Source organism: Triturus cristatus, chromosome 6 (genome assembly GCF_964204655.1).
Source record: "Triturus cristatus chromosome 6, aTriCri1.1, whole genome shotgun sequence".
In the NCBI taxonomy this organism is placed as follows: Eukaryota; Metazoa; Chordata; class Amphibia; order Caudata; family Salamandridae; genus Triturus; species Triturus cristatus.
The window spans coordinates 1891096118-1891108541 of NC_140589.1; the positions used below are offsets into that span (position 1 = coordinate 1891096118).

At 44.5% G+C, this 12424-nt stretch overlaps 1 protein-coding gene across 1 annotated transcript in view; it reads right to left on the reverse strand.

The window, feature by feature from the left end:
• Nucleotides 1-3042: 3042 nt before the first annotated feature.
• The window catches only part of LOC146822323 (uncharacterized), a 224202-nt gene continuing 214820 nt past the window's right edge, over nucleotides 3043-12424 (reverse strand). The window contains exon 7 of the mRNA XM_085609459.1: nucleotides 3043-3131. Coding sequence (XP_085465585.1) covers nucleotides 3100-3131 — 32 coding nt within the window. The 3' untranslated portion in view covers nucleotides 3043-3099. The remainder of the gene's footprint in view (nucleotides 3132-12424) is intronic.

Genomic DNA, 12424 nt, shown 5'->3' on the forward strand with positions numbered 1-12424 from the left:
TTAAAAATGTCTAAAACATTTAGCCATACCAACAAAGTTAAAAAGTCTAAATCAAAACAAAACAAAAAATAGAAATCCTGCTCAAATTTATAAAAATAGAGGATAGTTTAACAACGTGACAAAAATGAAATATGGGTAACTGGAGGTATGAATTTTTAAATAGAAATAGCATCAAAAAAGCATTCAATTCCAGTCACATTCATCTGCCTCAGCTTGATCAAATCTGAGGTAAGATTTGAAGCTGGTGCGATGGAGCACGGGTCAGATACAGAAACCAGGCTTGTCCTGGTCAGAAGATTTACCTCCTGACATACCCTCTGAAATGGAAGTCAAAAAATCTCAGTGGGGCAAAGCAGTAGGTTGGGGCTGAGAAGGGATCCATGAGGCCAGATAGCATTCTTATGAAGTCCTGGTGAAGCTGTTGACTTTTGGCAGGATTGGTCCAAGCAAGAAAAATTCAAGATTTGCCTCCAAGGAAGGTCACTCACCAACCAGATACTTTTGGTGCCTTTGCCTGGTGAAGATTTCCACCATCAGACTTAGATTCCTCCAGTAGGGCAAGGCTGCAATCTATAGATGTACACACCCCCACACGGACAGATACCATCTCTGCGACATCCCACTGAAATGGTTTTGCTTCTCAGAAAAAGCTACAAGCGAGAGCAAACTGAATCATTGGCCCAGTGTCAAAGCCCCTTCGTTGGATTGACTTGGCAGGCTTGTCATACTCCTCCGTAAGTCTTTGCAGACAAAATGTTTCTAAGGCCCAGGTTTTTCAAGATGTGAGAATGAGTACACTTCGACACAGCCAAGGGTCCCAGAATGACAGGAACAGTACTCAATCCCACAAAGTCACCAGCAGAGCCCAGGGAAGGTCCACTTTGAACTGGTCAGCTGGGCTCTTTAGGAAATATGCTTCTAACAGTGTGTTGTTCCCCTGTATCTTAACAGGAGGTCAACCAATTGACCAATGAAGTCTACTTCTTTGACCTTGGTACAAGTGCGAGTAGGTCCAGCCTTTCAGGTCTCCTCAGGGGTCTAAATAGCAGGAGCAGTCCTTTTGTTCAGAGTGCCACATTAAACCTGGCAGTAGCCTGTGGGTGGGGTGACTTCTACCTCCTCCTCCCTAGGGAAATGTTACCACGGGTAACACTACCCACCTTTGCAGCAGTTACTGTGTGCCATACTGCAAAACTTCCCACAGTGCCCCTCTACCTAATTCCAATATGGCAGAACCTTTCTTCCCCTGTGCATAGCTTGTGTGCCCACCCCAGTGATTTGGCCAGGGAAATGAGCAACCCATCCTCTGTGTCACTTCAAACCAGTTCTGTGAACAACTCCTTTACTGCCTGGATTGGTGCCTGCCTGACTAGGTGGACAAAAGAGGGCCCTGCCCAGGTGTCAGATCGCATTTGTCTGTTACAGAGTAGACGCCTTTCAAGTTAATTACATTCCTGGGCACAGCTCAGATGGTCCTCCTGCCAGAGAAACCAAATAACTCCCCATACCAAAAGTCTTTGCCTCAGTTCTGGGAGCAAATTCACACCTCATCAAGTGGCTTAGTCATCTCCTGGGTGACAGTTCAAAGCTCATGCAAAGCTTCTACAATTAGCTTTAGATAGCTTTATGTAGGGAGTAGGAGTCATTCTGAAATTCATTTTATATTCATTACAAATCTGACTTGACCAGTAAATTGGGTTTGAAATAAATATGTTTGAAAGCCCAAGAATGAATTTTGCAGCTCTTTCCTAAGCGAAGATAACTGCATGAAATGTAATATTGTATCCCAATGCTTTTCTATGAAACAGCTGACCCTTTTAGAGTGAAAATAGGTTTTGGGGCCGTGTCATTTTAAGGACATGTTTACCATGAAACGTTTACATGTCCAACTTTCAAATACCTTGCACCCTACCTTATGGGCATTAAGGCTTACATAGGGATGGCTTATTAATATTTAAAAGGAGGGTTTAGGCCTGTCAAAAGGGGTTATGTTGACACGTTGAATTAGCATTTTTAAAGCGTCATAGACAGGTAGGACTCCAGTCATGTTTATATTGACCCTGCAATGGATGGCACAACGGGTGCTGCCGTCCGCTACTGGCATTTGACTTACAGCCCTCAGTGCACTTTGTACCATATGCTCGGGACACATAGGTAAGATAAATTTGGAAAATATCCAATTTCAACATGTTTTAGCGGTCAGAGCACTGTGGCCCAGTTATCAGAATCCTAACTTAAAGAGTCAAAAAAGACATCAGCATAAGTAAAAAACAATGGGTGTGACCATGCAAAAAGAGGCAGTTTCCAACACGCGTGTGTTGAGAGTTTGGTTTCCAGTGTCATATAAAACACTACGTTTACTAATGGTTGCTTAAAAGGTTGTGAAAGGGTCTCATGTATATGCATGAACATAGTGAAGCATGGGACCGGTTCTCAAAGTCTACCACACATTGACGTTCTATTGGTGGAAAATTCAGAGTCTTTATAGTTTGTGGTGTCTGTCGGATACCTGCCATTGAATTAGGTTTTTCCCTGATAACAAATAACGTCAGTCTAGTAAAAAATGACACATTAAAACCATCCATATTTTTATTGATTGTTACCGTGTTACAGCTTATATTAGTACAAGTGCGTTGAAAGCAGGGTGGTCTTGCCCTCCCCCTCCAGTTAACAATTGAGAGTGAGGGTAGTGTTTTTTTATTTATGATAATTCTAATGCATACACACTCCTTCTAATTTCCGATAGCTGCCTGGATATTGAAAAATGTACGAGCGGGATCCAGCTGGAGAATAGAAGAGAGACAACAGTTGTTCAGTAGTAAAGATATCCATGCAGGAGTGCAGAAAAAGCAAAACCAGAAATGCCACAGCTGTGCTATATACCTTGTGCCCAGTTCTAGTATTCTAGTGGTCTACAGTAACATGGCCTGTATCTCTCCTTTACTAAGGTGGAAATATCTGAGTAAAAGAACCGTCCTGCCCAGTCTTGTCCCAAGGTCTTCAGACTGTAGCATCGTCAACTGGAAGGCAGTGGGGCTGGCGTGAGAAGAACCAACACTGCCTAGTGACAACAACGCGGCTTCATAGACACACAGCAGGTTATATGATGAAGGCAGTTTCAGGATCAGTATCTGCCATGGAAAGAAAGTAAAGAGAAGGATATGTTCATCAATGATAGACTATATCACTAGCATCATAAGCATCATCGTTATTTATACTCTTGAAACATCTTCATACTTTCATTTCAGCCATGGGATTGTTTACTATAAAAGACAGATTCACTGAGTCAGCATAAAAGAGAAGTAGGATGAACACATTTGTTATTTAAGAATTTATCAACAAATAAAGCAAATTTATGGTTGAAGCTCATAAACTCAGTGTCTAGGTTTCATAGGTCACTCTAGGTGGTGGCCAAGCTCTGCCCAAAATATTGCTGCTACCACTTTGATGTAACCAGGTTGTATTTTGGGGTCTCTCTGCCTGAGGGCGTTTGTCCTAGCACACAAGTGGAGGACTGTGTTCATTGAGAAAAGAGTGGGAATGTTCGATGGCTGGAGTTTTCTAGATCCTCGAAGATTCTGGAACTTTTCCTTACAGAAATGTGAGAAAAAATCATGATTTAGTCAAAGTTTGAGATTTGCAGGGTATTCTGGGTACGAAATGACAAGGGTCCACACAAGTGACACCACCCTTTCCTTGGGTGTCTAGTTTCCGGAAATGTGTGGATTTAGTAGGTATCCTTGTGTGTGCTGCCAGAGTCTGTGCCTAAATACAGCTGCTACACACATAGCCAAAATAGGCCGATTCAAAATGACTCCATTTGGGTTTGAGGCCTCTCCTGTTGCAGGCGCTAGACTCAGCCATACAAGGGAGCTACTTCTTACCCGTAGAAGCTTGGGAACATAGAACGACTAAACATCTTTTATTATTACCTGAATTTTACTTAATTATTGGCTTCCACATGTAAGCCAGTGTGCAAGAAATCTTTTTTTCAAAATGAGTTGAACAAATAATCTACATTCAGTATCTAAGGCACATTTCAAAAAAGTATGTTTTTCCTTCATATCCATTTCTGATTCAGCAGATTCTACCAGATGCAGGGTCAGCACACAATGAAAACCGTTATAGGATGCAGCTTTGTTGTTGGCTCCGGGTATCCTGTGCTCTTGGAGAAACAACAAACCGACATATCCCTGCAGTCAAAAGAGCCTGGCAGGTGTGACCATGCACTGTACTGTTTCCTGTTCATGGTATTTATAAGAACTCGATAAGGCTGTTTGTAGCTATTCCCATTACTTGTGAGTTTGTCTGGATTGCCTGTGTAGGTTGCTTGAAGCTGGGATCTCTTTCTCCCTGTTCCGAGGGTCTAATTCAGGTTTGTCAAGTCTTTAATTTTGCTTGGTTTGTAACGGGGTCCCCTATCTCTTAGCTACCTGGTCGGTTTGTGCTTTATTTGTGATTTCTTCGTTTTCCTGTTGTTCTACTATCATATCATGGGAACATATTCGTATGCCAGCTGAGCAGAATCCACTTATTAGACCTCAAAAAGCTACACTGGCTCCTGATCCAGAAGAGATGCTAGCAGAAGATGTTGACCCAAGCATACAAAGCCCTGCACAACGAAGGACCAGCATACATCAGCAAATGCATGACCTTCCACCAACCAACAAGACACCTATGATCCCCCTCCATCTTCCTCACACACACACCCTGGATCAGGCAAGGCAACAGCGGTGGACACTCCTTCTCCCACCTAGCAAACAAAACTTGGAATGACTTCCCCCTGAACCTCAGGAACTCCTCATCACTCCACAATTAAGTAAAGGACTCAAGACATGGCTATTCCAATTAACAGATCAACATGAGGCAGTCAGCAACTCAAGCCAGCGCTTGGAGCCCTCGCACATGATTTCCCGCACTTCACAAATCCTTGATTGATTGATTAGATAGAATCCCTTTAGCCAAGGTGTCAGTGGACCACAGAGTCTCTGTTGATTATCTCTCCTTTCATTTGTTCCCAGAGAGGGAGAAATACTACAATACAAGCAAGTGCAGAGATACTGTCTAATGCAGGGGAGTGATGGGGGTTGAAGTTAATTGGGTTATGTAGAGGGTTCGATTTTGTTTGCGTCTCCCAGTCTTTGTTTATTCAGTGGGGGAACTTCCTGATGCTAGTTCATCTGTTCATGTCAATGCCACATGTTCAGCCCGAATTGGAATGTTCTTATTAGAGCAGGGTCAAGAATGATTTATATATAGCTGGGTCTAATCTGCAGTTGCGTGGTGGACAAAATAAAGATGGGTTGGAATGCTGCCCGAGTGATTGCCAATGATTAGACTTATTGAAAACATCCTCCCTTCAACTGTTGTGTATTTTGACGTAGCTCTCTACATGGCCAAGAAAATGCCCAGATGTGGGTCTCTTGCTCACTATGCAACTTAAACCAAGCTAAACGTGACTGAAAAGTCACTATCAGGATGAAACCAGTCTTGGGTTGCTTGTGTTGCGGTTCTGAGAGGGCCTGGCTTTGCAGTTCAAGCTGCAGTGTTCCTGTTGGAGCAGAATTAACACTGATTTGCATATAGCTGAGTCTAATCTGAGTTGGCGTGGTGGGCAAAAGAGTGATGGTTTGGAATGGTCCCCAGAGTGATTGTCTGTGGTTAGACTCATTGCAAGCATTACCCATCACCTTTTGTATGTTTGAGTGGTGAACGGTTCAACAGACCCAAAGGTGGGTGAGACCAATATTTTCACAAAAGGACTCAAGACTCTATGTTCTTTTCATCTAGAAGGAGCGGAAACCGTGGCAGAATATGCAGCGGAGGCCACAGATACAATGAAATATGCACAGTGGTCAGTCTCTGTTGGTTAAAAGGCAGATGCTTCGCAGAGTTTTTCCACAACTAGCACAATCTGATGCAAGATGCATAGATTCTCCAAGCTGTCCAAATTCTCTAAGAGTTCTGTCTGGATTCACAGAGTACCCTATTTAGCCTAAAAAATAAGTCTCATCAGATTCTCGAATGACCACTCCCAGCTCATGGATGCAGAAATCAAGAAGTTAGGAGAGTGATCTAGACCTGGTTGTAAAACAGACTGAAATTGTCCTGCTACAGAGTCTAGGGATTGTGATAAATAGGCAAAAGTCAGTTCTTTACCCAAAACAGAAGCTAAAGTTGCTAGGTTTCAGAGTAGATTTGGTGCAAGCGACAAGCAGTTTTTCATCTTCTCTCCCAGAATCAAAAGGATGTATAGAATGAGATCAAACAGGTTCAGAAAAAGAAGCAGGTTTCTCCAAGGTCCCTGGTTTTAATATTGAGTTGCTTATCAGCCTTGATTCAGGCAATATTTACAGGTCCTCTACATTGGAGTGCCCTTTAGGGAATGAAAACCTCCCATCTTCGGTATGGCTTGACATATGCAGATCAAGTTCCGCGGACAGCCGAAGCCAAAGAGGAGTAGAAGTGGTTGCTGATCATGTGTAGGCATAGAATGGCAGGAACACTTTGCAAATATTTCCAGACATGGTCATCAACTCTGATGCCAGATGCTTTGGAATGGGCGCCCATTGTGCAACCTAGCAACCAGAGGTCGTTGGTCAGACCAAGAACTCCAATTGCATATTATTTGTCTAGAATTATTGGTGGATCTTTTTCCAGGAACAGAATTTGCAGTTGAATTTAGTTGCAAATGGGCATCATATTGGCGGTAAGGTATATCAGTTGCATGTGGGGCATTCCAGAGAGATCGCAGAACAAGCAAAATGATTCTGGAATTTTTGTCTGGAAAGGAAAATAGGGATGATTTTGGAATACCTTCCAGGGGTATCCAACAAAGTAGTGGACTGGCAGTCCCGCCACGTCAAGGATTCGATGAAGTGTAATTGGACCGCTGAGATTGTGGATCAACTTTAGACTCCTTTGGGTCGTTGTGCCATAGATGTTTTTTGAGTTCAGGCTGACCAGACCGATGCCACAGTATTTAAGTGGGAGTTTGGCCCCTAAGCTCTAGAGGAAGATGCTTTTCTGCAGGTGTGGGGCCCTCCACCGAACTCTGCATCTCTCCCATTTCAGATGAGTCCGAGGACAGTGATGCAGGTTAGGTGCCAGTCTACAGAACTGATTATAGTAATGCCACAGTGGACAACACAAGGTGGTATCCTGACCTAATAGAGCTATCAGTAGATGTTCCAAAACTGTTTTCAATATAAAGCACAATATTGATGAACTTCACAGGGGACACACATCCCCTATTTCAAGAGGGCAGTCGGTGTATCATGATTTGGAGGATTTCTGGGCGAGATAGAGCATCACATGCTTTCTGGGCCAAGCTGAAGCCCTCCTTAGGGAATCATGGGCTCTGGGAACTCTCTGAAGGTACAACACAGCCTGGAACAGATGGCATAGCTGGTGTTTGGAGAGGAGTGTGCATCTGTCTTCAGCCCCTCTTGAGCATATTTTACATTTTCTTTCTGATTGATACAGGAACACAATGCAAATAGGACAGTAAGTAATTACAGGTCCGCCATGTCAGCCGGGCACTGTTACAAGGATGGCACCACAATAGGAGGACATCCTTTAGTGTACAGATTGTTGAAAGGTATCAGACTCCAGTTTCCTCCCACACCAATGAATAACTCACTATGAGATGTTTGTGAGATGTTTCATTTACTCTTACTGTGTCCAGACAATGATCTTTGATCATTTAAGGAGTTAAAGTCAGTTCATTCTTTTGATCTGCTTCCTCCCATGCAAACGTGTTTCTGATGTGAGAGCATTGGATATAGATGAACGGTCCTTTACTCCGGAAGTTGTTGCTGTTGTTGGTTCACAAAGGACACAGATTAATTGCAGAGCTGTGTCTTATCCTACTTTTCTGGAAACGTCCAAGGCCTGTGTGATAAGATGGTTGAAAGATTATGAAAATAGAGCATCTAGGATTAGACCAAGAGGAGACAAACACCTCATTGTTGCTTTGAAATCTCCTCATTAAGCTGTTGCATTTCTCACTTTAGCAAGATAGGTAAAATGGGTTATGCAACTAGCAGGTATTGATTTGCGAGGTTTTGGCACTCGCTCTACCAGAGGAGCGATGGTACTGAAAGCGTACCATGTAGGTGCCTGATTGGAAGACATTTAGAGAGTTGCATGTATGTATGTGTTTTTTGTAAAGCGCACTGCTGCCGAGGCGTCGTGGCGCTGTAGACCGCTGGGGAATCCGTCCTGGCTATCCCTGTGAGATGGTCCCTCCTGGGTATCTCCAAGGTGAAACCAGGCATCCCCGGCGAATTGTGGGGGCCGTTGTGGAGATGAGGCAAGCTAATGCCCAGAGTTGCCAAGTGTGATCCCTGGTTAGAGTAGGCACCGAGGCGAGAATTATCAGTCCGCTGGCCCTGGTCCACGACCCTGCCGTGTCGGGAATTGAACCCTGGTCCCGGGCCGTCCTCTGCTTCCGGGTCTGCCGCCTCTAACCAGTGAGCCACACTACTCCACCATGATATTGAGAATTTCACAGCTGATAAATATACACAAATGGTGTTATATAATCATTAGCATCTAGGGTCCAGTTGAAACTCAGTCCTGAAGAAAGCTCTACAACTCCCCTGAGGTGATCAAATTGGCTGAAACATGTCGACCTGAGATGTTGGGGTACATGGCATACCCGAAACGCATCTTTCCTTGTGTTTTTGACCTTGTCAAAGGTATCCTGAATAAAGAAAACCAGGCCTTTTTAGTTACAGATCCCGTAGCAGTAAAGCTCCACTAACCAACAGTGTCGAGCCCACGCACACCTACTAGGTGTAGTGGGTGAGGATATAATGATGAAGCATACTACTGGTGGTACTAGGGGGTGAGGGTCCTTTTATAAAATCTAAGAGGTTTCTTGGATTCTACCCATCACGCGTATTTTCTGGAATGTACATTCAGATAAAATTAGATGTTAGATAGTAGATGCTTCTGTGATAATAGATATTTAATTTTGCAAGTGGAGGGTATTCTCTTTATGTTGCTTCTCACTCCGTTGTTTGCTTTCTAGTAGAGAAGCTTTGAACAGAGCAGACTATGAGCCATTTAAAAGAATTAAAGTTGAAGGAAGAATAGTTTCTATGAACAGCACAGAGATGAGTCCTATCCCACCCAAAGGAAAGCAGTATTGAGTTTATTTGTTGAAGATGGAAATCAAGCGCTATACTGTGGATAGAATCTCGTTTGATTCCCTCCCAGTTGTGTGTGTTTTTGGTTTGTTTTAGCAGATTCCAAGAGAGCTGAATGAGTCGTCTCGTTAAGGCGGTTTGAAGAAATAGTGTTTCTTTTGGAAGTCCATGTGGAAAATTGCAGCTTGCTTCCGGTTGAGGTCTTCGCAACAATGAAAAGGCGAGGTGGAGTTGTGCGACAGTGCAGGTATAGGCAGGTAGGGGTGCTGATTGGTAGGCTTGAGAAGTTCCTCCAACATCTTCTATGTCTACAATGACTACTACAGGTGTCTGAGTTTTGTAGCAGTGTCGGAGCATTGGTGTAGCCTCTGCCTGCTGTACGGTGTTCGCCTGCTGCCTGCTGTGCGGTTTGAATGCCTTGAACGGCAGAAACCCAAATCCGAAGCTGTGGCCGTCGGCAGGTTGCAGGTTGCAAGGAGAGAGGAGTAGATGGAGTGAGCCGGTGCGGCAGTCTCTACGACCGCGGCCGGTGCCCTGAAGTTTGGATTCCCGCCCCCCCTGTCCTGTCCTGCCCTGCCGTGAACTCTGTGCCGAAGCAGGTTGAGCAGATTGAGCAGCGCCGAGTTGAGCAAGCGAGTGGGCAAGAAACGGGAGTCCCTCACAATTTGTGCAATTTGTGCCTGAACTCTGTACTGGAGGAGCGTGTGCCTGTACCAGTGCCGGTGTAGTACCTGTGCCAGTCCCCATGACCGGATTTGTTCCGGATCAACCCCAGGTCACCTGTGTGACCTCTGCGGCCCTCCCTCCTACTGCAAGAGGCGGCAGGTGGCGGGGCGGAGGTAGCGGGTGGTTGAGGTCAGGTCAGGTCAGTTGAGGTCAGCGGAGGTGGAGGCTGTGGAGTGCTGGTGCATTGGAGCAAGCTTCATCACGTCCTGTCTTTTGTTTGTTTGTGCTGTGTGACCTGTGCTTCAAGTTCAAGAGGCAATTTATCGACATCCCCGACGGCCCGTACGCAGCAGGAGGCGAAGCTTAAGGTCAGTGACGGTCAAAGGCAGTGGTCAGGAGCGGTGTGAATAAGGAAACGCCCTAGGATCCTGAAACTGCGGCTTTCTGTGGAGTTCAGAGGGCCTATGGCCTATTGGTCCCCCTGGGCTTGTGGCATGGAACTTATATTTCCCAGTACTGTCCAGTAAAGATCGGTAAAGGCCAGTAAAGGACAGTTGTGGTCAGCTGAGAGCATCAAAATCTCCACCCCCATTTCCCTCAAGCAGCCCAGTAAGCTGTAACAAAATCTAATTAAGCATCTTGCAATGCCATCTAGGTGTTTGCGCTCAAGCGTATCAGCGAAAACAGCAGCAAGCTCAGAAAGTTGTTATACGAGCCATAGGAGTCCCCTTAAACTTCAAAAAAACATCTGGTGCAGGAGAAATAGGGATCACCTCTCTCATCTGAAAACGTATCCATTGGTGATGTCAATGTTTACAAAAGGTGTAAGGTGCTCCAAGCGTGGGAAGGGCTTAAAGGAGCAAAAAAAGGAGGTCCAGGAAGATGAGGTGGTGGACACTCATGTAACATCAGAGAACGAGGAGGGCATTCAGTCCACTAATTTAGAAGTCAAGGCAGCCCTATACCCGACCATAATTATTCAACAGAACAATAATGGTGAAAATTCCCAGTTGTTGTCATCTGTACAGCCACCAGGTGAAATTGTTGTTTTACAAACAGGAGGGGTGAGTAGCAAGACGGAAATGGATCTGTCGGTGGGCAAAGTAGAAGGCCCCTCGAATAAGAACGTGAAAAGAAAGGGACCTACACCATTATCACCATTGACAGGATTGGTATCTCTCTTTGACAATTCTCGAGTCTAACCAAGAAGTACGAATGGATTTGAGTCTAGTTTCTCCCCGCCTAAATTGGGTGAACTGTCACTAAAAGTGCCACAGCGTACAGAACTTAGCTTTAGCTCTGAGCAGGCGAAAATGGAGGATTACACTCTACTGGACATTGCTAAACAAATGGAAAAGAATGAAGAACTGACGGCGCAGATGAAAAAGATAGGCGCCATGGAGATGGATCCGGAACTGGGAGTGTCTCCCGTTTTATTAGCCGGTCAACCACATTTGCCTGCTCTGTGTAGTAGTACACCTACTAGTTCATCCCATGCTCATTTATTAGAATTTTATGCTGAAAGGACATCAGGAGTATTACTGGATAAGGGGACAGAGAACATTATGAATTCATCTGAGAATGCGCGGATGGGGGAACCTTTGAGATTTTCTAGGCACTAGAGAGAATTCTCTCCTCAATTTTATCTTTGCCTGAAAAAAGCACAGTAAATACTGATCATTTATTGGAAGTCCTCTCGCCCATACTAATAGGGGTCCAAGAGCTCAATCAGATCAAGCAAGCCATAAAGAATTTGGTAAAAGTTCCTGAGGTACCCAGTCGCTTATGTCAGATATATAACGAGATGCCAAAAAGTGGTACCAAATTTGTGGACGGGGAAACAAAAGAAATGAATGAGGGCTCTAAAAGTGTCCCGCTCAGAGGTAGTCCAATTGTAAGTTTACCCTCAGTTAAACACCCTGAGAGTGCACAGTATACCAGCCAAGGGGGAAATTTAAATTTAAAAGTATCCCCGGTAACTCCCCCATTACGAGTTCTCCCTATTTTTAAAAAAAGTAACACAAACAACCCAAGCTTATAGTTAATTGAAGAATTAGCAAATACTTCAGATATTGCACCCTTAGGGAAAGCCCCAGTATTGAGTGAAAGAAATATCAGAATTGGTCGAAGGGGTAAGAAGAAGAATAGGATTTGACGTATCTCTAAAATTGCGGTTCCCTCCAGTAAGCGTGGAATTATATAGTACAAAATCTCTTCCAAGTAGAAAGGACACAGGGACTTTGGGGCAACTCAAATTGAATACAGGTCGAAAAACTGGGCAAGATAATGATAACCAGTCGATCTGTTCGTGGGATAAATCATGAGATAAGTAGAGACCCCATATCCGGAAATGTAACGGAAAACTTACATGAGCCTGCAATAGACCTACCGGAGGTGCCCCTTTCCATTCCCGTGGATGGGAAACTTTCCCAGCACGGTTTGATTCCGGCCAGGGGACAGTTAGGGAGGGGGACTTGTTCACAGTTTTTAACAGTAATAGGGGCATGTTAGAGAGGGACCCGGTCTTAGGGCAGCCCGGAAATAGGTCAATAAGGAAAACAGGGCCAGGAGCCAGGCAGGTGAGCAGGACCTTGTTTTTCGTC